Source organism: Carassius carassius, chromosome 2 (genome assembly GCF_963082965.1).
Source record: "Carassius carassius chromosome 2, fCarCar2.1, whole genome shotgun sequence".
Classification (NCBI taxonomy): Eukaryota; Metazoa; Chordata; class Actinopteri; order Cypriniformes; family Cyprinidae; genus Carassius; species Carassius carassius.
In genome coordinates, this window is record NC_081756.1 from 24,275,357 (window position 1) to 24,303,191 (window position 27,835).

A 27,835-nucleotide genomic window follows, 5' to 3' on the forward strand; every position below is an offset into this window, starting at 1 on the left:
AAACGTGATACGTCTTGATAATTTTCTTAAATTCTAAAAGACTGAGTTTTAGACTTTATTGCACTTTAGACCTTTTTAGTATGAAAAATTGAGTTTTGTTGTCCATAATGCATGTAATTTTTTTTTTTAATTTATCCTTTCATTCTATCCTTTTTATGTTTCGTCTGAGACCCCAGTGTAAAGGCTGATTGTGTAATGTGTATAAGATGATAACACTTTTAGGTTTTGAGTATTGGTGTTACTAATTAGCTCCTGTACTAACAGTCGTGGCCAAAAGTTTTGAGAATTACATAAATATTGGAAATTGGAAAAGTTGCTGCATAAGTTTTTATAATAGCAATTTGTATATACTCCAGAATGTTATGAAGAGTGATCAGATGAATTGCATAGTCCTTCTTTGCCATGAAAATGAACTTAATCCCAAAAAAACCTTTCCACTGCATTTCATTGCTGTCATTAAAGGACCTGCTGAGATCATTTCAGTAATCGTCTTGTTAACTCAGGTGAGAATGTTGATGAGCACAAGGCTGGAGATCATTATGTCAGGCTGATTGGGTTAGAATGGCAGACTTGACATGTTAAAAGGAGGGTGATGCTTGAAATCATTGTTCTTCCATTAACCATGGTGACCTGCAAAGAAACGCGTGCAGCCATCATTGCGTTGCATAAAAATGGCTTCACAGGCAAGGATATTGTGGGTTCTAAGATTGCACCTAAATCAACAATTTATAGGATCATCAAGAACTTCAAGGAAAGAGGTTCAATTCTTGTAAAGAAGGCTTCAGGGTGTCCAAGAAAGTCCAGCAAGCGCCAGGATGGTCTCCTAAAGAGGATTCAGCTGCGGGATCGGAGTGCCACCAGTGCAGAGCTTGCTCAGGAATGGCAGCAGACAGGTGTGAGCGCATCTACACGCACAGTGAGGCGAAGACTTTTGGAAGATGGCCTGGTGTCAAAAAGGGCAGCAAAGAAGCCACTTCTCTCCAAAAAAAAACATCAGGGACAGATTGATCTTCTGCAGAAAGTATAGTGAATGGACTGCTGAGGACTGGGGCAAAGTCATATTCTCCGATGAAGCCCCTTTCCGATTGTTTGAGGCATGAAAAGGTGAGCGTTACCATCAGTCCTGTGTCATGCAACAGTAAAGCATCCTGACACCATTCATGTGTGGGGTTGCTTCTCATCCAAGGGAGTGGGCTCACTCACAATTCTGCCCAAAAACACAGCCATGAATAAAGAATGGAACCAAAACACCCTCCAACAGCAACTTCTTCCAACAATCCAACAACAGTTTGGTGAAGAACAATGCATTTTCCAGCACGATGGAGCACCGTGCCATAAGGCAAAAGTGATAACTAAGTGGCTCAGGGACCAGAATGTTGAAATTTTGGGTCCATGGCCTTGAAACTCCCCAGATCTTAATCCCATTGAGAACTTGTGGTCAGTCCTCAAGAGGCGGGTGGACAAACAAAACCCCACTAATTCTGACAAACTCCAAGAAGTGATTATGAAAGAATGGGTTGCTATCAGTCAGGATTTGGCCCAGAAGTTGATTGAGAGCATGCCCAGTTGAATTGCAGAGGTCCTGGAAAAGAAGGGCCAACACTGCAAATACTGACTCTTTGCATAAATGTCAGGTAATTTGTCGATAAAAGCCTTTGAAACGTATGAAGTGCTTGTAATTATATTTCAGTACATCACAGAAACACCTGAAACAAAGATCTAAAAGCAGTTTAGCAGCAAACTTGTTGAAAACTAATATTTATGTAATTCTTAAAACTTTTGGCCATGACTGTACAGTAATTGAAAAGCCGTTTATACTGTATAGTTCAGACAGACACTGGCTCACATCTGCAGTCTGGGACGAAACAAAGCTAGCAAACGGACTGAAACTGTAAATGGGCTTCAAGCCAACAGCGCTTTTTACTCAGTCATGCCAACTTAATTTCTTTACTGAGGAATTTTGATCATTTAATTTTCCTGTCTGAGATAAACAGCCTACAGGAGCCTCTCACGCTCACGGTGACTGAAGGGATTAAGCGAACGTTTTGTGAGTTTTAAGGCTTTCGGTTTCTTCCTAATTATCATAATCCTAAAACTAGTTTGTCAGACTAATAGACAGGACAGATGGCATTGATTTGCCGTGAATGTTTGAATTTATTGCAAAACACTTAGAGGACAGTTTTTCCTCATGTACTGTTGTAGTAAGAACCATTTCTATTGTCACTTAAATCTTAGAAAGCAGCTGCACTGAGAGTATGGTATAACAAATTCAGTTTGTTACAACTTTTCATTTCTTGTTTAAAATATGTTAGAGCCTTGCTATAATACTCAACAGTTTTTATCCTTTTCTGTAAAAATTCTAAATGATTGGACTTTATTTGACGTTTATTGACATGGAGTCTTTAGAAATACAACAGCCTTAAATTACTTAAGTGATTTGCAAATTTGAATATGTCCACAATTCCATACCTGATTATTAGCAGTATGTATTTTTGACTGGCATGATGATGTTCTGCTGCATGAAACGGTACACGTCTATTAACTCAGTGAAGTGGCTATTTTAATGGCCAGTTTTTATTTAAGTGCCGTAGACTGCCGTTATATCATTTCTATATCTCTAAGAGCAAGTGAGGTCTGTGACCCTGCATTAGCCCATCGTCACTTTGAATTTAGTCTGGTTTTCAGATTTTATCACCCAGATTTAATGATATGGTTCTTTTGTTTTGGTGTTGATCCATTTACTCTAGGGGGATTGTAATTAATGCTGGCAGCATCTTATTACACCCCAACCTTCTCTGCTAGGATTTATTTTCATTCAACCAACAGATTATGACTATAGTTCTGTATAGTGCTTCGTTATAATTAATTCATACTTGCATGTGTTCTCAGGCAGCTTTTTACCGCTGGACCTTTCATGTCCTTCCATTATCTTATTAAAACCAAGTTTTTAATCCATAGCTTAATTTAGCCTAATCTTATCATCAGCGATACACTGTCAGCAAGCACTATTTTGCAATTAATTACTTTTCTATAATATCCTATTTTTCTTCGTGTTGTGGAGATCCTATTGAAGTATATTCCATGTTTAGTACTTCACCACCAACATTATTAATACACACTCAATTTTGTACTGCATTATTAAAAAAGAGATGAGATTTTCCAAGAAATCTCACATTTTTCCATTCTTATATGGAAATCTCCTTACTTTTACTTTCAAAGGGCAAAGCAATGTAACATGTATGTACAGTAATTTGAATTTCTGAATGTGTTTTTTTGCTGTGTATTTTCTTACTCATTTAAGATCTTTAGCCATCATTGAGATGCATGAAAGCAGAAAGAAGAGGAAGAGCTGCGTCTTTCATTGATTAACAGGGAAAAGGATCTGACATTGATACTAATTGATACATACTAGTTAGTGTCTGGGTTTAGGTTTTTTTTTTTTTTTTTGAGTTGCAGTGCAATTCAAGGCTACAGTGTATTATAGGATTTTGAAAAGGAGAATGCAGAAGGCATGGGTTCCAGTGCAATATATTGTTTTTAAAAAAAAAGTTTTATGAATATTTTGTTCTGTAACATGTAGTCAATATTTATCTCTTCAGTGAACTTATTCTGTTACTGTCTGATTAATAAAATAATATTGCATACTGAACAGCAAGGTCATTTGTTGCTAAAATCACAGGGGTGTCTTTTAAGGCATTGGAATTTGAGTGGTCTTTCTGTTGCTGTTAATATCTTAAAGTGTCTAAAGAATAAGAGTGAGATCTGATCCAGTACTCAAACAAAAAGACTTTTTCCTCTGCCTTTAAGAACTCTTCAGAGTAAACCGTCCCTCATACACCTATTCAGTCCATTCTTTTTATATAAAATGATCAAATACTGTGGCTGCGTATCTTAAGATTAGATGGTCTACATTGTATTGATTTCGTAAGTATGTGTGTTTTTTTTATGGCTATTAATTTATTTGTTTATAGAGCTAGTGGGACATTCAGTACTGATAGATGTTTAAGAAGACCTCACAGATAAATATAACTGTTTACGGTTCGTTAATATATTGTTATATTTTTCATTTTAGTTCAGTTTAGTGGGGGGTTTTTTTCATTTAATAATTTAACTTTGAAATTAAGTTTTTATTTAATATTTAGAAGTTATTTTGTAACACAAATGTAATATTTTTTAGTTAATGATAATAACCCTGGTTAAATCTAATGTAAGCTTTGTTTTGATTTGTTCTGTATTGCGTTCAGGTCTCCCTCTACTCCACAGATGGGTGAACGTGAGGCTTTGGAGTCTGGAACAACAAAAGTTGAATCCTTGGACTGTATGAACAACATTTTCCTCAGACTCTGATACTGCGTTTCTTTTGGTCTCCGCAGGAGTGAGTTGAGCTCAGAGATGAGAGGCAGGATTTAAAAGGAGAAATGAAAGCTTTAGTATAAGTTCTACCAGAAGGACTCAAAAAGCCATTGATTTATTAACAATTATCAAATTAGCCAATCACATCTTGACATAAAACAAGAGAAAACAAACAAACAAACAAAAATCTGATCTTACTCTCATACTAGCTGCCAGGACCTGCCAGAGACCTGGACAAAGGAAGAAGTGATTTGTGTGTGTGTGTGTATATATGCCTCGCAAACTAACATTAAACAAATTTGTTACAGAATTAATCAAAATGTTCAAATTGTGTAAATTAACATTATTGAATGTAATATAAATGAACATTAAACAAATGAACAACAATGCATAAATTAACATTAACCTAGAATTTAAAATGATGCTGTAATTGTTGTCCATTGTTATTATGACGCCTAGCATTAACTAATGTTGCCAAGTGAAACCTTGCTTTAAAGTGTTACAAATATTTATTTAATACAATAACGTCTTCACTTTTTGTGAACTTGAAGTAATTGCAGGTGCCTTTCGTTAGATATTTATTCGTTTTTGGAGTAAGAAAATAACAAGAAGCATGCGTATATGAGAGGGAGGAAGTGTAGAGTCCGTTCTAGTGACCTCTGCTTAGAAAGCACAGACTTCATCCTCGGCTCTTTAACCTTTTCATGGACACTCACATGCTAGTTCACCCTTTGCCCATTTGGCAAGCGTTCCCATGACTTCCCTGGTGATCCAGAGAGGAAGAGATTGGGGAGAGGAGGAGTGTCAGGGTTTTGTTGATCATTTGTGCTGGCTGTGAGCAAGTCTTTTATTCAAACAATGATTGTTCCATCTGGTCCTCTGTTGGGAGACAGAGGTTTCACTCTGGAGAGCAGGGAGGAGGTCTTGCCTTTTCAGTTTGCTACAAAATATTTAGCCTGTATAAACCCTCCCAACCTCCCAGCCTTTCTTTCTTTCTTTTTGTTCCTCACCCCACTTTGATTTCCTCCATCGCCCCCATTTTCCCTGTGGTCTATTTAGTCGTCTTGGAGTGGATGTGTGAAACGAACAGTACTTTGCACTCAGAAGTTTATATATACATGCCTGTAACTTATTTTTTATCAAATCTTACATGTAATACATATTACAGGCATTAAAGATGTGCTCTGATTGAAATGAAAAACTAACAGAAAACTATAAAAACTAGTTTTTCAATCTGTCATCAACAAAAATGTAATCTGACGCTCCATATCTTTGTAGTTTACAGTCACTTTTTAGTGACATTTTTCCACATTATTGATCTGTCTTGCTGTAAAACTGCATGATTGTTGCGACGAGTGTAGGTTTGTATTGTAAGAGAAGGTTTTATGTGAGCTTTATTTATGAGAATGGTTTTATGTGTAGTTGGCTCAGGTCATCGTTTATGTTTTGTCCTGGCCTGTCTGAGCCTGCAGAGAGATTGTTTATCTGACTGCACCATTTGTCCTATTGAGCCGCTGTTTCCTGCCCTTAGGGGTTTACACACACACTCACAAATACACCCACATAAAAATCTCATAGCAGGCAAAAAAGAAGAGAATCTGTAGCCTCTGAAATCATTTTAGTTGTTTAAAATGTTTTAGTTGTTTGCAGTATAAACAAGAAATGCCCATAAAACTCTAACAAGGAACTTTTATGATTTAAAGAGATACGTTGTTAAAGCTAGCTGTTATTTGTAAATCAGGAGATTACTGTGTTCATCAATACATAAGTATTTTACAGATTCAAACTGTCCTGTTTTTATTGGTGTAGTAACCTTTTTTTGTGGTAAGAGACTGAAATAACAGCTAGGTTTGAACGTCCTACCAAAGTTTGAGTCCATTACATTTCTATTGATTTTTTCTTTTTCTTTTTAATGATGATTTGCAAAACCAAGATGGTATTTGTTTGTAATCTGTATGTGGTTAGAGTACCAAAAGGTGTTGTTCTTGTAGCCAGGTTTCTGCAGTATGTCTGCTTGTCTCTAGACAGATATATTTGCTGAATTTGTAAATAGTCATAACTGGTAAGTTCAGTATCTGTAGTCGGATATATTGCCACTGTATATCCTCTGTCGAAATATAATTTTTATGATTATTTATTTATTTGTACAATTAGTTCTTTGATCAGTTGATTTAGTTTCATGAGTTTCTGTCCTGGGGAAATGCCAAAAGTGTTTGTGAACACAGCCATCTCAGTTATCAGTTAATAGGTGGACGGTCTTGCTTTCACAGAATTTATAGCTTAGTATTTAATCTTTTTCTTTTATTATTATTATTATTATTATTATGACTATGACTATTATTATTATAATAATTATTATTATTATTATTATAGCCTATCAAAATATATTATACTTTTTTTTTAGGTTGACAAGGTCTCATGGCTGTGGTCTGTTGAATGACGTGGGCTGTGACGTCACGGTGGGGTTCATTTAAGTGGGGTTCAGGGGGAGAGGAACCGATTAAATTAGTTTGGGGGGAAACACAGAGCCGGAGTGACACATAAAGGCGGATGCTGGAGAAGAGTTCACACGCGAAACTTCAGCAAGACATTATTTCAGCGTTTCAGTGTGGGATCTTTCGACACAGAAATCAAGTGAGTTCAAAAAGTTATTATCTGACCAGTAGACTGCCTGGGTTTTCTATTTGATTTAAGCTAGTCCGTTTAACTTTTTGAAAAATGGCTTTGGTAAGTTATAAAGCGAAAATGTGGACATATAGACGTTTTCTTTTCTTTTCACACGATATACAATATTAATAATATTCAGATATGAACAATTCTTTTTTTATTTTTTTATTTTATTTTTTAAGTTGATTTATCTGAGGACTTTTGAACTTTTAAATAAGATCGTTTATATATACACCCAGTATGAATTCAATGGAATTATTTGATACGTTGATAATCATTTGATTTGGTTTAAGGGGTTTTTGTTACCAATAAACTAAAATAATGTCCCTTCTGAGGTGCGCAAACATTTAGATTAAGTTTTTACCGCGATCAATGTTACATTCAGAGTTGCATTCTTGTAATATAGGAAACGGTTTTTCTGTACACATGATGCGTTAAGACCATCCGAAATAATTTAACGGAAAGTTGTAGGTTGTTACTGCGTAAAAAACGATTTTACGGAACAAAAACATTTTTGAGCTAATGATGCATCATCACCATATAAGTAGGTTATACATATATATATATATATATATATATATATATATATATATATATATATATATATATATATACTTTTTTGGGCGATCATGTTAGTTAATTACACATCTGGAATAATATGATCCAGCAGGAGTAGTGGACTTTATTTTCAGAAAATAAATTTGACTACCACAGTAAATTAATGTACAAACTCTTAAACTATAGATAATATAGATCTTCTACTTGACTATGATTTCCACAGTTTAGGTAGAAATAATACATTTCTAAACTATACTTGAATTATTAGCAGACAACTGTAAGAATTTTATGTCACAGTTGGAGACATGTGAAGTATTGAGTAGGCTACATTTACTGTTCATAAAGTCAAGTTAGTAAAAGTACAATTAGCCTGTTGCAAAACCTCAGATTAGCCAAGAGATTTTTTTACAAAAAAAAAAAATGGGTGGATAGGCAACTTGTGAAAAGTGGATAGGCAACTTGTGCACTAACCCATTGTGATCCATATGCGTCTTATTTTTCTATGTGGTAGTGACCTTTGCTCATTTCAGCCCGATTTAAATCTAAATAGTAAATATTATTTTTATTTCTGATGCATGTGAATTGTGCATGTGATGGGGACAACAGCTAATGCCTTAAGAGGAGAAGAATCACCATAATTCAGTTCTCTTGCACAAATCTTTGTGTGTGCGTGTGCATTAGAGATCATTGTGCATTTGATGCTCTTGGCTTCATTCACTCCCTCTCTCTCCTCTTGAATAGAATGGTCAAAGGGTGCAGGGCAGAAAGGAAGAGGACCGCGTTCCATCTATTCTTCTCTTGCTCTTTCAGAGACCCTTTTCACCTGACCTGCATTCTGACCTGCACCCTCACACATCCCACTCTTTCATTTCTCTTTCTTTAGACACTTTTAGGGGCTTTTCATCCCAGAGTGGGACTTAGAAAGTGCTAAATGCACTTTTATAGAAGGGATTACACATTTGGAGCTATACCTTTTCACAGCACTTCAGCAAAGTTGTAAACATTCAACCTTTTGGCCTCTGCCCTGTTTTGGTGTGAGCATGTAACAGAGAGAGAGAGCGAGATTCTCTGGGTCAAAACACTGTGGTCAGATCAAATAAAACTGACCACATAATATAATATAACATAATAACCAGTTCATATGAATAATTTTGAGTGGTGAGTGGAAAAAGCATATTATACATAGACATTATATTATTTATATAAGACACCGCTCATGTTTTTTTAGCCAAGCGAGTTTCATTTGCATTTAAGGCTTTATTTCACATTACTAGAGGAGAAATGGAATGTGTTTCAGAACAATATTACAAAGCCCTCTTGCCCCCTGCATAGTAGAGATATGCTCTTAAGTCAACTTCTGCTTATATGTTTGTATATCCTCAGGGTGTGTATATAACCCTGTAGTTACGTGTTGATTTGTGTGTGTGTGTGTGTGTCTTACTAACTCTGAACTCTCAGATTCACAGGCCTCTAGTGCTATGCTGGTCACAGTTTCTGTCAGAAAGCATTGTTGTAACACTTACCTAATGCTTTGCTGCACGGGACACACAATCTGTGTGTGTGTGTGTGTGTGTGTGTGTGTGAGTGCATGTGCGGTCATCACCCAGCTGCACACACCCATCAGAAAGAATGATGGGAGACTCACAGTGATTTATGACTGCTAGCCTTAAACCTGTGTTCGAGTAAATCTTGTGCTGAGGTGAACTTAAACAGCTGTTTTTGGTTTGAATACTGTCTCCAGACGTCTGTCTTCTCCCCCGTGTCTGTCTGTCAGTCTGTCTCTCTGTGGTTTAGATGACTGATAAAACCAGTGCAGACTTGAACTCCCTCTGCACTGTGTCTGCAGACTAACGCTCAGTTCCAGCTCAGCCTTAAGGGCCTGCTTTGCTTCAGACTTAATGAAAGCACCTCAGTTTAATATAGTCTTTACAGAAAAACGCAGTGCTCATTATAGAATTTAAGAGCTGTTGAAAGGAAAGACTCCAAATGGAAACCTGTTGAAAAGTGGCACTGATAAGCGTGAAACTTTTCCATATGTCTGACTATGAGTGAAGTGGGTCAGAGCTTTGTGTTGTTTTCTCTGCTATGGAAATGAGTTTGAAGTCCAGCTGGTTGCGCGGCGAGGGACTCGCACACTCGAACACTGGGTGCTGGAACGCTCTGAAAAGATGTGAGGGGAGGAGAGAGGACCAGAGGAGGGGAGAGAAGAGAAACCGTGTGTGTCCAGCGGTCCTGCATTCCTCTGCGCTTGTGATAATGGAAGCCCCATGGCGTATGATGAGTGAGTAAGGCTCTCAAAGAGTGTGTGTTTCTGAGAGAGGAATGGAGCTTTTAAAGGGCTTTCTACCATCAGAGTGTGTGGGATGTGTGTGTGTGTGGACCAAGTGGGTCAGAACAGCCTGGTTAAGATGTCTGGAACAGCCCCCCGCCCCCCTCCCACACACACAAACACCCCCCCCCCCCCCCCCCCATCTTTTACGCACACACACATATCATACAAAGAAGACTGCCTGATGAGAGATTGCGGAGAAAGGTCAGAGAAAAAAAAGGTGAGGAGGGGGAACTTTTTGGACACGGAGAGAGGGTGAAGACATTTTTGGGCCAGGAAAATGGGGGTTGGGGCTCTCAAGATTTGTGTTTTTCTGAGAGAGGTTAGTCACGCTCCGCTGAGCGGCTGACACTTAATTACTGTTTGGAGGGAGTTGCAGGATTTACTCGGTCAACAGAATATTTTATAAACAGCTTTAGAAGAGCATTTAGTGTCTGTGAGTGAAAGATGAAGGGGAAAAAACAGAGGTAGAAAGCATTTTTACTGCCTCTGCTTATGGTGACCTATAAAGGTCCAGCGCCTGAGTGATGAGGGACGGCATTTGTGCTGGGACAGGAGTTTGAGTTGGAAGTTACGGTTGAGAGATGAGAGTCCACAATATTTCCCTCAACCACAAATGTGATCCGATGAAACTTCCAGAGCGAAACGGCCAACGTGATTGAGTGAATGGACAGATGGACTGACACACCGACTGCATTAAAGAGAAAGTGATACAGTCAGAACGAGAGGCTCGTTTGGACTTAAAAGATGCTTAATTGTCATCAAAGACAGTTCAATGCTGCTTTTCATCGGTCCAGCTAATTCTGGCTGCTTTGAGTCTTGCGTCTTACAGAGACTGTCCTCTCTTTCAACAGGAGATCAGCTTTTGTTACGTTAATTACTTTTCCTGCTAACAGAGTTCTGAACCAGGCTGTCGTCTTATTTACAAAAAAGTCACTCCCACACTGCCTGTGGTGCTGAGTTGTTAGTAAATGTGTCTGTAGGAAGCTGGCTGATGTGTGAATGTGCGTTCTGTAATCTGTGTGGGTCCATATGTGAGTGTACATCTCTGGATGAGCTGCTGCTTCAGTCCTTTTGCCTTCATATCCACGGAGCGTTCCGGAAGAAAGGCGTCCCGCGGCGATGATTCCATTCTCTTCAGACAATACGCTCCTACTATCTCACAGCACGCGGGCGAATCATCGCCATGGAGATCACAAGCAGAGGATAAAGAGCGCACTAACGCAGCTAGAGTCACAAACTACATAGAAGCAGATCTGTGTACATGGCAAACCCCTCATTTGAGATGATCCAGTCAAATAGATGTGAGATTAAAAAAAGCTCTTTTATCGGGGGAAGAGTGATTCAGTTGCTCATTACCTGTCATTCGTGGTGTTAGTGGAAAGAAACGTCCCACCATTGTCAGTGCTGTGGGATCTTTGTGTTTTTTTTCAGTTTTGAATGCTGACATGTTGAGAAGCAGACGAGCAAAAGTGTGGTGTTTTCATACACACATTTACTAACGCACACACCGTGTGTACACAGCTGAGGAGAGATGGAGAGAAAACACAGGTGTCTCTGGAGCCGGATACCAGCAGGGTCGGCGGACACATTCAAAGACACACGTCAACTCTCTTTCTTTTGAGTGTGAGTGTATGTCAGTCAGGGTTGTGAAGGTTCTTGTATGTTTGTGAGTGTCGTTTTGGATATGTATGTTTGATGATTCACAGCAACAAGCAAGTACAGTGGCGGTGCTTTCAGTGCCAAGAACGTCATTATCATAATCCAAAGAAAATCACTATGTATTCTCCAGTTGCAGTAGCTGTTACATTATACTCCTGTGTAATGTGTTTATTCAAACGCTTTGTATCATTATTATCAGTGATGGCAGAGAACCATGCAGTCCTTCAGCATTATGACCTTCTGTGTTTGCACGAGCCAAGTCTATGACATTTTAATGCCAGTCCCTTGTCAATGAATCTCTAATTAATCATTCTGAATGATAATCCTTATCAGCTTCAGCCATTCATCTCTAATTGGGAATTTGAAATACTAAAAGGGCAAAGTAACACCTCAGCATAGATTTTTGGATTACTGTCCTGTCCTTTGACAACAGTACTTAAGACAGTAATTGTTCAGTTACTGAAAACTGTAGTTTTGCTCTGCAGCAGCTGATTATCTTGTGTTTTTCAGGATGCGTGGCCTGTTCTCCACCATCATCGTGGTGCTAGTGGTTTTTATGATCATGACCACAGAGGCTGGAAAAAACAAGAAAGGTATAAAATGTTGGTCTCTTCCAATAATCTCACATCTCTCCCCTCTTTCTTTTCTTCCATTATTTCATCTCTCAAATAGAAATATATCCTGTGATGTCTCGCTTTGAATCTTAAGGCTGGAATACACTAAAGCCCCAGTTTGCTGTCTGGACAAGTTAGTGCTAGTTGTTGAAAATCTGAGCCAGTCTGCAAATTTTGGTCATTTTATAGAAAATTGCATAGTGTATGATGGGCACAGGCTGCAATTTTCAGCGCCAGACTGTGATTCCATCCAACTGAAGGATTTCAAACATGTTATTTTTATTTGATATTCATGCATGATATTTTGAGCCAGTTTTAGAACGCATATTTATTGCTTTCATTTGTCATACAAGAGGAACGCATGTTTGCTGTGTTTGGAATAAATTGAAAATCTGGTGTGTGATTCTCAGTTGTTGCTGTATAATTCCCAGTTTTTTCTTCTGTAACCATTTACAAAGTTGACGAGTGATGCCTAGTGTTTTAAAATGTAGTCTGATTTTAAAAGTCATGCAGTGTTTGTGTATTGACTGGGCAGTTTTCATGAGTTTATGTGATACTTGGCTGAAGGGGAGATGAGGTAATGCTTCTGCTCGTGTGTCATGTGACAGAGAAGAATAAAGGAGGTAAGGGTGCTTCGGACTGTGTGGAGTGGCGCTATGGCAGTTGTGTGGCCAATAACGGGGACTGTGGAGCAGGCACAAGAGAAGCCACCTGCAATGAGCAGACCAAGAAAGTCAAATGCCGAATGCCCTGCAACTGGAAGAAAGACTTTGGACGTGAGTGAAACCTTCTCACCATTTCTTATTATATTTAGCCACTTTTTTTTTGGTTTGTTTTTGTGCTGCTGTGTATTTCTGCACCTTTCGTATCATCTTACATAGTATATTGTATCTCATTTCATGCAGCCGACTGCAAGTATAAGTTTGGTAACTGGGGCGAGTGTGACACAGCCACAAGCACAAAGAGCCGCTCTGGCACTCTGGTAAAGGCTCTCTACAACGCTGACTGCCAGCTAACCATCTCTGTGTCCAAACCCTGCACCACCAAGGTCAAAAACAAACCCAAAGGTACATCCTCAACACTAATCCCAAAACTGACATTCAGTGACGGAAGGCGATCGTTTTGTGCATGTTATGCTCAAATGTTAGTATAAAAATAACATTTAACTAATAGTAAATAATTATGCCTTTAAAATTTAATTGATTTAAGAATTATTAGAAATTATTATTAAAAGTCATTATTTTATGTAAGTTTTTTAAATAAGAGCTTCCTCAAACACACATGACTCAGCAGGTGTTTGGTTTGGTTTGGCTGAATGGAAACAGTAATGTGTGTAATCTCGGCCTGCTGGCCGTGGTGGGTGTCTGAGTGGGATTCAGAAATCAATAGTGAACCTCTGTTCATACACAAGAGGCAGATGTCTAAGTCAGTCCTTTCAAATTGTATGTTTATGGTTAATATGCTTATCTGAATTTGGATTCCAGCAGTAATACTGTAGCATTATTTTAGAAGAGCATTTGCATTTCTTAACCAGCGTGAGATGGGGAGGAGTCGTCAAGAGGTTCGGCTTTACTGCTGGATCTGAATAATCAGATTTTTTGTCAATCTCTCCACAGGAAAGAAAGGCAAGGGGAAAGGGAACTAAAAGCAGCAAGAGATCCAGAGGGGCAGTAAACACCCCTTGATCATCCATCATCCAAACACGGCCTTTTAAATCTCTACTCAGTGTTCTTCAGCATGAGCAGGACTCGCTCTGTAGCCACAAACACATAGCTTTAGAAGACTATGACAGAGTAACAGCTGAGTATTTGACACGTTACATGACTGTTTCATGTGTGAGAGGGAGGGGAGAATAAAATGCCTTTGTTTAGTGTGCGTGTGGTGCCCTGTCATTGACCCAATCCTCCGATGTTTCCCTCGCTCTTGCTCTCTCTCTCTCTCTCTCTCTACTATCTATCAGCTGTGTGAGCCCCAGGCCTCTCATTTGCTGAAGGACAACAATCAGTAGAACTCAATCAGACACATCTATTTTATTATGGTTTTTCTTCAGATTTGGTTTTGTAAAACTGTTATTTTATAGGATTATATTACTAGTGGGGCATACAAGTAGTGTTTGGATAAGTCACCCTTCTCTTTTTTGTATTCTAAAATATAAAACTGAGGAGTGTTGTTTGAAAATAAATGATTTCTTTTTTTTCTATAAAAGGTGTAGTTTATGCAAAAGCGAAAATACCCCGATGCTGTTACTTTTCCTTTTGACTTGACTGTTACTAACAGATCCAAGGTTGACAGAGGGTTATGAGAATTAAACTGCATGGAGAGGAGACCATTCCCTCTTGTGCAACCCTGTTTTATAAGCCTTTAAGAAAGACAGTAAAGTTTTGTTACTGAGTGTTGTGTGCAATATGTCTTGTTAACTAAAGGGAAATGAGTGATGACAGTTCATTATTAAAAACACTTAAGCCCTCCAAAATTCTCATTATCCAAACCAATATGTGTGTTCATGAATATGCAAATAATAAGCATTTGTCTCTCCTCCTGGTCAGTGCGCTTAAGAGCTTTATTAAGCTTTATGCATTAGAAAAAGAACCACACACTCTTATGTACACTGGCTCGTTAAGGTAGATAAGTCAACAATTACAGTGTGTTCATTCCATCAGCTTCACTTTGCCCTTCAGCTGGTACAATTAAATGGGGGAAGTCTTTATTAATCCCTATACAATTTACATTTGATAAACATTTGAAGTGGCCAAATGAAAGAGAGGATGATGGGCAAAGTCATTTAGCTGTATTGGTCATCTAATAGATGCTATTTTCAAAATTGCAGAAGGACAATATTTAGTAACTGATCAGATTGCATGATTGAATTTCTTTAGTACTGTTACATAAACAACTCTCTTAGAGATACTGATAATCCAATGTGAAGTCTTCTTAGAGTTGGATCACAGTTGGGCATACTTTTATAAAAGCACGTTTTTGAATGACTAAGATATGTAGTGAACAGCCTACTTCAATATACTCCTTGTATCAGAAGAAGATCAAGGCAACTGGGAAATTTAAAACATTCAGAAAAAAAAAATGGAAATCTGGTTTTAAATTCTTTTTCAATGGCATAATAGTCACTTAGTCTGTCTTTAGCACTCATTAAAAAGAGATTCAGAGCTGGTTTGGAGATACAGATGCTATGAATGGAAATTTGATTATGAGGTAGAAACATGAAACCAAACCCAAGATGTTAGAGAGGCTAGTCTCTTCATCTTAAAATGATGCTAATGACTGAATAATCTCTCTTCCAGACCAGGCCTAGTATCAGACCAGAGCGCCACAACCTCTTTGGTTTAATGCTTTAAAGTCTGTAATTGCTGAAACCGGCAGCTTGTTAATGATGTAACATCATGAGCCCTAAAACATCAACACATTTCTCCCTCTCGGCTAATTCTGACCACATGTTCTCAAGCTAACTGTGGGAGATCATTCCTGCTGGTTAACATGCTGCGGTTTCATCAGCTACAAACTGTGTATTTAAATACAAACTAGGCAAAACTATATTGCACCATGAGGAAACAATATCATGAAGTGGATATCTACTAAATCAACATTGTGGTTTACAGCGGGAAATAAAACCAATTTTCCATTTCTCAAATTTAGGGACAGTCCTTTGTGCCTCGATTTAAATGAAATGCTTGAAATCGAACATCTTATAAACAGGTTAAATAAATGTACTAATCATCTCTAATAAAAAAAAATTTCCAAGTATATCACAAATTATAAATGGTTTCAACAGTTTTGCATACAGACGGCAATACATTTAATATTTAATCTGTAAAATCACATGAAGATCACCAAGTAAATACAAGAGGAACACAAACATCCATTAAATGCAGGGAAGAAATAATCCTTTCAAGAGCATATATTCATCAGAACTAAACATATTTACACACCTCTGTAAGAACAAACCCTTACAGTGACATTTCTCAGCTCAGTATAGAGTGTCTCATCCCATTTCAAGTCTATAATGCCTATCCAAATCCAAATCGAGATCCTTTTCAATTTTGACCTATTCCAGGACCTCAAGAGGATCACGCTAAGAGGATAATGATGACTAACTTCTCCCAGGCTGAACCACGTACCCTGAATTTGTCCCTATGAATGTAATGGAATACACAGCTGTTGTGGTCAGCTTCAGCATGTGACTGCCTTCATTTGGAAATGGAGGGTCAGGTATAGGAAACCGAATCTCACTTGGGATCGTCATGCTTTCAGAAACAGTCGAACAGAAAGCTTTTCCACATGTTAATGGCAACTTTTCCATTTGTTATGGGTTTTGGCTGTAATATGTTCTCCAATCACATCATCTTCACCTCTGTATGACAAATGTGCATCCTGTCACTGAAGTCTGGCTTAGAACCAGTGTTAATACTAACCAAAAGGACTTGAAATTGATAACATATGTGCTATACTGGGATTATAAATATAAAATCCTATTATTCGCCAAGTCTCTTATGGTTTGTATTTGCTGTGATTCTTAACTTTTGGAAAAATGAGCCACTGGCCTCTCTAAAGCATAGTCTTTGTCTTGATCTTCACAATACTCTAGTGCAAAATTCCAGTGGTCTTAGCAATAGAGCAATGATCAGATTACTGGAAAAGTCATTTGTTTCATGACTTCAGCTTGATTTCTTCAGTGATTCAGTCTCTTGTCCATTGCTCCATCACCCTCTTGTAAACATTGATTCCTTAATACATAAACTTTTGGTTATGACACACTGTTTCAGCATTATGACTATGAAGCCTCACAATTTACTGCACAGTGCTGGGACAGCCTTTGTACCTTCCATATCATATCTCCATCTTCGCTAGCTGCTTCTTCCCTTCGTTCATCTGGTGCCGATGTTCTTATACTGGCACATGAGCAGGTTTTTGAAGGTCTTTTTGAAGGTGGCGTTACAGAGTGCATAGCAAGCGGGGTTGATGGTGCTGTTGACGTAGCAGAGCCAGTAGCCAATGGCCCAGACTGTGTCTGGAACGCACGACTGGCAGAATGTGCTTATTAAAACCATTACATTGTATGGCGTCCATGTGATAATGAAGGCCAGCAGGATGGCAAATATTGTCTTTGTCACTTTCTTCTCTCGTGCCGCCATCTGCCTTTTCCTCTTCACCTGGCTGCGGGCGATGCTGGCAAACTTGCGCGCCACTGTGCGGGGACGGTTCACAGGAATGGAGCGCCTCTCAGTGGCACTGTTAGGTGGGACGATCTCGATGGCTGTGATGCACTCGTCTCCCGCTTGTTTGGTGACTATCTTGATCTTGGACCATTTGGATTGAGGGTTGAGTTTAGGTGCGGCGGTGGGCACGGGTGTCAAGCCGGCCTCTGAAGTCACCTCACTGTTCGCTCGTTCTTTAGGCTCTTTAGGAGCTATGCTGACTGTGCTGGAGTCATTCGAGCTCTCCTTCTCCTCCGGCTGCACGCAGGAGTCAGCTTTAGCGGACACCACAGACTCGTCTAGTTTACCGTTCTTCATGGTGTCCACTGTAGAACAGGTATCCAGGCTAGGTTTAGGAGGAGACTGATTATTGTTGTTCTGCTTCAAGATGTGACTCTTGAGGAGACCACTAGATTTTGGGCCTTTCTTCTCCTTCTTTGCCTCAGGGTTCTGCTTGGACACACGGCTGCGGCTGGCCAGAGAGATGTGCACATAAAGCACCGTCATGATGACCACTGGCAGGTAGAATGCAGCGATTGCCGTGCCGAACGTGACTGCGGGGTTGGAAAGGAACTGGATGTAACATTCACCAGGCGTTACAGTCCGTTCTCCAACGATGAACTGCCAGAACAGGATAGCAGGAGCCCACAGGATGAAAGACAGGATCCAGGCGGAGGCAATCATGAGGCCGGCCATCTTGGTGGTTCTGCGTGCGGGATAACTCAGGGGTTTGGTCACACAGAAGTATCGGTCGAAGCTGATGATTAACAGGTTCATGACAGAAGCGTTGCTGACCACATAATCCAGTGCAAGCCACAGGTCACACACAACAGGGCCGAGCGGCCAGTAGCCCTTGATGATGTAGACGGTGTAAAGGTTCATGGAGAACACACCGATGATGAGATCTGCACAGGCCAGGCTGAAAAGGAAGTAGTTGTTGACGGTCTGTAGGTGTCGATTGACCTTGATTGAGAGCATGACAAGGATGTTGCCCACAACGGTGACAAAACTGAGAGATCCTGTAACCAGTGCAATGAAGACCATCTCCACCGTCCTGTTTGGGCTGTAACTGTCCGCCACAACCGCTGCACATGAGCCATTGGTACTGCTGCTGTTGCAACTGAAGTTTACATCATTGGATACGTTGCTCAGTAAGCCTGAAATACACACAGAACACACACAGGCAATGTTATAAATGACTAAAATTATAAATGATGCTTAATATCTGCCAATATTGTCAGCTTGATTGCAGAGACACTATTGGAAGAGAGCTGAGCTGGATGAAGACATCACTGAATCATCAATGAAATGACTTGAACTGCAAAACTGACTTTGTTAGTGTCCTCTTGCATAATTAACAAACTATTTTCCTGTTCGACACTGTAAAGCTGCTTTGACGTAATCAGTATTGTATAAAGCACTATATAAATAAAGGTGACTTGACTTGTCAAAAAAAACAAAAACAAAAAAGATTTCAGAGAGTGTGGATGCTATTACTGAAACTATTCACATACTGATAAAAAATATAAGCAGTATTTGCATATGGGGAAATAGCATGGCAGTCATTATGATGCATACTACTGAAGAGCATTCATTTGCATCCTGAAATATAAATATGCTGTTTATATTAACCCAGTTCTCCATGACTTCTGTAATCGTGCCCATATGGAAAGAAATGAATCAAGGAAGAAAATCCTTTGGGACACCATTGTACATTTGTTTGGTAGAATGTGGCCCAGCTGGCAAAAAATAATTCAACAGCTCTGAAATCACTTTGAGCTGTTACTTTTTGAGCTGTTATCATGAAACATACAGCCCTATACATCTCAGTCTAAATTTACTTTTATTTCCTTGCAATTTTGTGCAGCCTGGACTCATTAACATTAATTCAAAATTTTCTTCTTCTTGAACAGTATTAATTGTTTTCTTTTATTATAAAAAACGTGACCCTCTTAGACTCGCTCTATGTTTGAATTTCTTTTCTATCTACTTTTTATTCTTTTTACTTATTTAAAAAAAAAAACCTTACTACATGTACATTAGTTCATTAGGGTCAAAAACAATGTACTGTTATACAGTATATGCTATATTTTAATGTATGCAAAAAAAATATTTTTAAATACAAAAATACAAACCAGACATTTAATATAATTTATTAGGAAATATTTGGTAAAAGTAAGGTTCAATTGATTAAAATTAGAAACATTAATGTATGATACTTTTGTTGCATTTATCTTGGTTAATGTTAATTTCTACATATTTTTAAAATTTTATAAATTAACATTACTGTATAAGGACAATCATTAATTAACAATGACCTACAGAACAATGAAAATGACAAAATAACATTAACCTAGATTAAAACAAGTTGTACAAATTACTGTTCATTGTTAGTTCATTACAGAGTAGCTTATTACAAAGTGTTACCAAATAATTACTGATCTACACATTTGTGTTGTGTTGTGTAGCTGCATGCTAAACATTTACGAGAGACAGTGCAGGACATCCTGCACTAACATATAAAAAGGTAAGTAAAAAAAATGCATAAATGACATTTATTAAATGCATTAATGTGAGAAAGTTTTGGTTTTAGGTCATGAATTATCTATCACCTTCATTTATATTTCTAAGAGCTGTCGTCATACTGAAAGTATTGATCCATTGTGTAAAATCCTATTTAAGGCAACCCAAATTGACACTAAATGCACAAAATACACTAAAGCAAGTGCATCAGAACAAACACAAGTGTTTTAAAAACTCTTTTTGCCGTTGCCCATTTTGATTTCTAGAGCAGTATTTTCTGTCATATCTTTTGAAGGTTGCCATCTTCTGGATAACCAGAGAAACTACAACCCATCACCACAAATCAACACAGATAAAGACATGCAAAGACTGCCCACCTAAAATGCTTCAAACTACTCATGATAAGTGAAGACATAAATAACCTTTTTTACTATTTGATCTGAAATCAGTTTCCCACCAGAGGAAGGACCTAGACCCAGCTTCTCTCTTTATCTTTATTCTCTCTTAAAACCACCGGACTGATCATCAGCAGGCATCAAAGCACTGCCACACTCCGGACGACCAGACACCACATATCCTATTCCTTTTGAAAGCTTCTGACAAACAGACATACATTCTCCCCTCCTCACTCATGCCAAAACAGATCACACTTCTTAAAGACTGTGGCTATTGGTACGTCAGAGATTAGAAAGTTAATATAGTTTGGGTCTCGTGCTGTATTTCCCCCTTGGGTGCAGGTGATTCAGTGTGAGGAGAGGATTCTTTACCCCTTATCAAATATGAATCAGCAATTACTCAACTGTGGATTCGAGCAGAGCGGAAAGATAAGTGCCAAGCCTCATTAAATATGAATCAAGAATATTCATCTGATATAACTGTGGGAGAAAGCTCTCCAGGACTGTTTTATTCAGCTTTCTTGTACAATTTGACTCTGTACACAAGCCCCAACCCCTAAAACCCCAAACAACTCCAGTGAAGAAGAACAGCTGAAGATCTACTATGTGTCAAGCTGCTATAGAGCCAGGGTAAGTATATTTTATTATTTTTAAAGTTTTTTCCCCCCCAATGTGTCAAGATCGAAAGCAGAACCTCATCTAAGCACACACACAAAACGTGCACACGCTCTGTTGCACGCGTCGCATGCATCACAGAACCAGAGGCAGGGTGTGCGGACCACTCAAATACAGAAGTCCTGCAAGTATGGCCCGTTGAAAAGCTCCACTACATCACTGTAAGACCAGCTTCGGGTGAAAGCCTGCCTTCCTCTGATCTGATTAAAAATCTTACAGTTGGAATCAGAATTCATAAACAGAATAATACCAGTACAAGCTTAGCATTCAAAATTGAAATCTGTTAACACAAACAGTCTGAGACACAGTCATCCTCAAAGTAAATGTATAATGAGGCATTCAATGTCAGGACAAATCCTTCTCTCTCTCTCTCTGATGGCTGCATTTTATTGGCGTATGCTTTACATTTAATGATATTCATTTCCTTCGACAGGTCGGGTATAAGGTTTTGTTTTTCCACCCATGAAGACTTGTCCCCTCAAAACTCTGTCCCCTCAATGCTGCAGGGCGGCACAGAAACGTCACCTGAAAGAGCCTGCATTGTTTGTTTGTTTTGTTTGAGGGTTTTCTCCTCTTCTGAAGATTAATATTCAGAGACTCAAAGCTCTTTGAGGATGGAGTGACATTTGTGTGCTGAGAGGGTGGCTGAGCTTTGAACCAGCTGCTTGTGTCAGGAGATAAAAACAGTGTGGAATATTTCGACATGCTGACAAACACCTCAGCAAAGCCTACACTAAACATTAGATTCTTGCCGTTACCAGTGGATTTTGAACAGATTGTGCAGTTGCAGGAAAGCAGCACTTTGCAGCTTCATTGTAAATTATGGCAAGCAAAGCCACCACCCTCCTCCTCCTGATTCTATCAGTTTGCATCCGATGGGCGGAACTGAATATCCATAACAGTCTCAAATTAACCGATGATTCCCGTATCTCACTGCATGATGAATACGTGACTCTGAGGGTGCAAGCTACTGAAACCGGACACTCAATGTACATCCAGTTATAGTCCAAGAATAATATATTACAAGATGAGCTGGATCTTTTTTTTTTATCCATTATGCTCCTAGAAAGGGTAAACAACAAGTGTCCACTAAACTGCAGCAACCTCTCAATCAAATGATTTAGTACCATAACTGCATGATGCAACCTCAAAATGGCTAAACACTTATTGCATGCAAAATCAAGCAAGTGTGAGTCAGTGGCATCTCTTTTTTTGTGATGGGATCTCGTTCTGAAGTTCTCACACAGCTGTAGCTGTGGCTGTGGAGTTGGCAGGATGCAGATGCAGAGAGGGTGATCAGTGCTCAGCCTGCAGCAGTGAGATATGAGGGGTCTGATCTCAGCTGGCTCTCAGCACCACAGCAGCTCTGTGCCTGATCACAGCCCCATGCCAACGCCACGCAGCTGTATTCCTCTGCCCCATTCTGTGCTCCTCAGCTCAATGTCCTAAACATGTCGACACGGGACCTGCCTGACAGAGCTTTGAAAAACAATACCTGTGTAACCAGTCTACAGTTACCAAGAGGACGGTTATCTGTGTCCACAGAATGACCCCAGAGAGGAGAGCAGTGATATGTCATTGATGTGTCAAGATGTTATTAATGGTGCTCATTTCTAAATGAACACCATTAGGCTGAAGGAGAGCTCCGTGGCTTATATAATCATAATAATTCATCTACTTTTACCCGCTCTCACCTCAACTCATCTCTCTCTCTGGACACATTCTGCATATTAACTCCTTATTGATGACCCTTATCTCTCCCTCTCTCTCAAACACATTGGTTCTGTTTGACTTCTTTTGCTTAAGTCAGTTATCAAATATGTGGTTAGACAGACAAAAATTCTTAAACACAAACCAAACACTTCTAGATCCGTCTAAATATATTGTTTAGTCCCAATAGAGATCCTTCTAAATATATCCTTGTAAGTATATTTAAAACTTACAAAACTGCATAATTACACGCCATATAATTAAATCACAAAAAAACCATTATGTCATACTGAATATATAATTACATTACATTGTAAAAAGAGCATTAAAACATGAATATAATAATAATTATATATTTTTACTGCTCTCTTTTAAAATGTAGAGAGAGAAAGAGTGGGAGAGAGAGAAAAGAGGGAACAAAACAAGCAGAATCACTAGGTATTCTGTCACACATTATAGCGATGTTTGTATAAGTACCTTCAAAAAGCCTGTTGTTTTTCATTGGAGACTCTACTTTCTTTCTGAGCATTTTGCTAGGACATTTTGGCTGGCTTCAGTCTGGCTGCATGTACAGTGAGGAGGTGACACCCTGACAAAAATACAGTGAAAGATGTTTCCAGAGTCTCCTAACAAACCGAGTCAGAAACCGAGACTTTTATATAAGCTGTCATTCTCTCAACTGTGTGTCTGCTAAGCACAAGGAAGCAAAAGACAGCAGCTGTTGCTCCAATACTTCTCCGCTTAACACACACTGGCACACCCTTACACGTTCATTACGGCTAAACGCTTCGACTTTTAAATTTAATTGAATGACAGAGAACAGGAAGGGAGTCAACTCAGCTGCAGAGGATTTGACTATGGATGTAGTCACACACGCTTGTCTGCACAAATAAATGCATGCACACCAACAAACACAAGGATGCTGCTCATTTAATGACTCTATTGGGACTAAAGGCAGAAAGCTTCCAGTTACCAGCTGGCAGCTCGAAACACAAAGCCATCTGCTACCATATATACTTTTCCCCACCAGTATAACAAAAATCACACATTAATATCTGTTAATTAACATAAACATCTATAACAATGTGTCAGCATACGGATAACAAGCTGAAAGGCTCCATATAACCATCAAAAAAGTTTGTCTTCCCAGGACATATTTCCAATTTTTACTGGAACTAGCAATGGAAAGCATCTTGGACGATCAAAAGTTAGAGTTTGTTAACAAGGTAACCAGGACACACAGACAAATACACAGATGGCGCACAGGCCTCTGCAGATTCGGACAGACATCACAGTGGGAGTGTGTGTGGGCTGCTTTGTGGTCTGTTCATCAGACTCTTCCTTAGATTCTGCTATGTGCTCGTTATAAGATCCCCCATACTGGCCACTGGCAAACTAATGACTCTCTTGTTCTCTCTCCCACACACACACACACACACACACACACACACACAATTCTAATTCTCTGCTAGTTCTCTGAAAATTGGTTTGAAATCAGGAACAATGTCCTGCTGTGCTACAGTTTAGTAGCACTGATTAAGCTGATCAGCACACAGATGAGCCAAACATCAAAAGCTTCGTGACAAGTGCATCCTTACTTCATTTATAGGCTTGATAACACATTTTTGTTTATACAATTAGTTTAAAGAACTAGTGAATATTGTAGTTGTTTCTGATTGGCAGATAGTATAAGATAGATGGCGATGTGGGTGATGGTTTCCTGGTAACGGTGCCAGCATGTGTGGCATGAAAAGAACATTTGCAATTAATTACACACACCATCCCACAACTCACACAGTTATCAGCATTATCCTCTCCAGGTAATTACAAATTTGTCTAAGTTATTGTCTGACAACTTCCAGTGGCATTAGGTGGTATTCATTATTGATAAGTGCAAAGGTCAGTATTGCTTTTCTCAGAAGGGGCTGAAAGATACAATGAACTCCATTCATATTGCAATTTGAGTGAACTCCCTTGAGAAATTAATACACATGAATGAACCCAATCTGAACTCTTAGCATGTCAAGTCGTGGCTGATCCCCAAAGCTACAAGAATTCACCCGGGGAATTTTTATTGATTTTCAAAGGTGATGGTTTCAGAAGATGTTGACTGGTTGAAATTCTTGTTGTAATGATCTACCATTAAAATAAAGAATAAATAAAATCCCATTACTGTCAGTCCATGTGCACATTTTCATAACCTCAGTTCATTGTATGTTCCCTCAAAGCCTTAGGTGTTATGCTGACAGTAGAAGGTGCCATTTGGGATCAGAATTTGCTTTGATGTCCCATGAGAGGCTGTACATGATGTTATAACTATCCGCTCAAGTCTTCTGCACAGTAATGCTATAACTATACTGAAATGTAAATGCGACTAAATGTAAATGCAACTAAAATGTGCAATGACTGATGAAATTTAGTCTAAAGGGATGTCACAGGTGATGCAACTGTTGGTGACCAGTAGCATGATGCTCAGGGCTTAGTTTAGAGCTACAAGCCAATCCTGCTGCTTCAGCTGTTATAGCTGTGTTCTCTCGCCTTGTTAAGATCCCACAGAGAACTGGCTGTGTCTCCAGGCATTTCAATCTTTTCTCAGAGTGTTTGTGTGTGAGTGTAACAGGGTGAAACAGCAGCATAGCGACACACTTTCTACCGTGAAACTGGGTTAACACCCAGCCAGAGACAAAGAGAGAGCGAGTGAGAGAGAGGAAGAAAGACAAAACAGGCACAGAGAGAGAGAGAGAGAGAGAGAGAGAATCAGACTTTGACTCTGAGGGATTCTTTTAGTACTTAACCAGTTCACACAGTGAGAAACATGGTCACAGAATCAAAGAACCGCCGTCATCCGCAGAAGTGAGATGTGATTGAGTCAGCCAGAGATAACGGAAATGAGAGATTTGTTTTCTTTTAAAATGCTCTATGAGTGAACCTCGACTGATGCTCATTCTTTTAGTTTCTTTCTCCCATGTTCAGTTCCCCAAAATGTCTCTGTTTCCGTTCTAATGTCAGTTTGAAGAGTGGAGTCTGTGCAAGTGTCTGAGAAGGCATGTGTGTCTGCTCTGTGGTGATATGCACTCTGCTTCTTATGAGCATAAAAGTCAAATTTGAGAACTGGATCCAATGCACAGGGAATCTAGATAAAATATAAATGTGCATTATGGAATTCTTTGATGGTTCTTGTCGCTGAGGTTAACTATTCCACTTTCTCATCTTTTTAATCTATTTAAAACCAGAACAGAACAAGTGGAACAGACAGAAAGTCACTGCATGTTTAAATATACATTAGCTATACGTACGTATTGGGCTGTGTTACTACTCTACATTAATCATAGAGACCACAGAGGCTTGAGAATCAGGTCCTGAAAGATCAGTTAACAGAGTGGCATAGATAGAGTGGAGAGAAACCAGTATTGAATTGTCCAGAAATTCCTTTCTGCCTAAACCTACGCTAATCTACATGTAAACATAAACACTAATCTCACCTAAATGTCAATCAGCCCTTGTCAAATCACCCAATGCATCAGGACATCCAGCATAAATCAACACTGAATCACTCAACAACAGTCATACACAAACTCTCAGCCGTTTAAGCTGTTTGATGTTTATATTCCTTTATTCCGGTAAAAGCATTGCATACATACCTATATATACAAAAACATAAGTGGTTTGTAGTTGTAATTGTAGTTTGTAGTTGTTGTTTAGAGCAAATTAGAGCCAAAACGGTTTTAGTTAATAGCCTAGATTTTGATAACACAAATAAACCATTATATTTAAATCTATCTAGAATTAACAAAAGCATTATGCCAGTGTTTACTCTGAGGTATATAGTGAATGGGATAAACAGGTTTAGTCATTCTGCTGGTGTTTATAAATAACATTAACACTTATTTCATATGCTTTTCCAGTTCATACTGACAAGTTGTAAATGGATCTACAAAGTTATATAACCTACTTAGACAACAGAAACCCTGAACATATTCGTCGTGGAAAGCGTTACCGAATATATATATATATATATATATATATATATATATATATATATATATATATATATATATATATATATTTGGAATAACACCGCTACAGTCATTCTTGTCAAATTAAGCTTGTCGCCTTCACGCGCAACTTACCGTTGAAGTTCCAGGGCGCGAGTCCCTCTGCTTCAGTGCTGTTAGTTACATTCATGTTGCATGGTTTTAAAAATGCTCAGCCAGCCAGAAGGGAAAAAGAAAGAAAAAGAATCCACCCTTCCTCCTTCACTCCGTCAAGTTTCTCCTCAAGATTATTAGATGGGCTTTCCTCATGTTGTTTTTCACATCATGCGCTCTTGACGCGCGCGGCTCTCGCCAGCGGAGAGAAGCTCATTAAGTCTCTCAACATCGCGACTGGCTGCTCACCTAAACACACCTCGAGCGAATGGTTTTCTCTAGATCGAGTCGGTTTACAATCCGCCAGATGTGGCTCCCATCTGCGCGAGCGGCTCTGATCTCTTTCCAGGAGTTTAGCGCGCGGCTGAGGCAGTGGACTTTTAATGATGTCATCCACCTTCAGCCAATCACCTGAGAGTCCGCAGGTTCGACTGCATCAACCTAGAGCTAGTACTGTCCTGTGATCCCAGCGCTGTCTGATCCCGCAAACTCGAAAACAGATAAATGCAGTAACTGCAATAACCCCCTTAGAGACTGTCAGACCTCATTACTGGCCATGGCTAACCACAGGCGGAGGGCGAACCATCTACCAAAGTGTGAATTATGGCGGTTTTACAAAACAAAAGGTTCAAAACAAAAGGTTAAGGGGTCGTAAAGTATGCTTGAGTTTAACTGTGGTTTCTAACTTTTCAGTAAAGGGTTAGCACGTTCGCAACTGTCAGTAAACATCGCGTTCGCCTGAGGTAAAGCAAGATAATCGATGACGCTCGAGATTCATTTCCATCACACTGGAAAAATATAGACCTAAATATTCGACTACAAATACATCACACTTACACTTCACTTACAAGCAAGTGAAGTAGTGATTTGAAAAGGAGAATTTGTGTGGCTCCTCAACAGATACGCCCTGAAGGCCAAGGGGTTGGAAGAGTGTTTTTGTCCACCTCCAAAATCTAGAGTTACAGTTTAAATCATTCAGCCCATTAAAATGTTT

The 27,835-nt window shown here is 39.0% G+C and overlaps 2 protein-coding genes across 2 annotated transcripts; one reads left to right on the forward strand and one right to left on the reverse strand.

Moving 5' to 3' along the window:
* Positions 1 to 6,850: 6,850 nt before the first annotated feature.
* Positions 6,851 to 14,033, forward strand: LOC132106995 (midkine-B-like). Its single transcript, XM_059513123.1, has 5 exons — positions 6,851 to 6,987; positions 12,080 to 12,162; positions 12,792 to 12,959; positions 13,089 to 13,250; positions 13,800 to 14,033. The coding sequence occupies exons 2-5, from the start codon at positions 12,081 to 12,083 to the stop codon at positions 13,826 to 13,828; spliced, it is 441 nt and encodes a 146-aa protein (XP_059369106.1). The 5' UTR covers positions 6,851 to 6,987; position 12,080; the 3' UTR covers positions 13,829 to 14,033.
* Positions 14,034 to 16,700: 2,667 nt separating this feature from the next.
* Positions 16,701 to 27,457, reverse strand: LOC132106985 (muscarinic acetylcholine receptor M4-like). The gene is made up of 2 exons (XM_059513111.1): positions 26,824 to 27,457; positions 16,701 to 18,547 (listed from the first exon to the last, which is right to left on the reverse strand). Exons 1-2 carry the CDS (start codon positions 26,876 to 26,878, stop codon positions 17,061 to 17,063), a joined length of 1,542 nt encoding a protein of 513 aa, XP_059369094.1. The 5' UTR covers positions 26,879 to 27,457; the 3' UTR covers positions 16,701 to 17,060.
* Between the last annotated feature and the right edge of the window lie 378 nt (positions 27,458 to 27,835).

Bases quoted from the DNA above. Each gene is read 5' to 3' on its own strand.
- LOC132106995 (XM_059513123.1), top strand. From the start codon at position 12,081: ATGCGTGGCCTGTTCTCCACCATCATCGTGGTGCTAGTGGTTTTTATG. The intron at 12,960-13,088 runs GTGAGTGAAACC...CATTTCATGCAG, and splicing joins CTGGAAGAAAGACTTTGGAC to CCGACTGCAAGTATAAGTTT. The intron at 13,251-13,799 runs GTACATCCTCAA...ATCTCTCCACAG, and splicing joins GGTCAAAAACAAACCCAAAG to GAAAGAAAGGCAAGGGGAAA.
- LOC132106985 (XM_059513111.1), bottom strand. From the start codon at position 26,878: ATGAATGTAACTAACAGCACTGAAGCAGAGGGACTCGCGCCCTGGAAC. The intron at 18,548-26,823 runs GTAAGTTGCGCG...TGTGTATTTCAG, and splicing joins CGCGCCCTGGAACTTCAACG to GCTTACTGAGCAACGTATCC.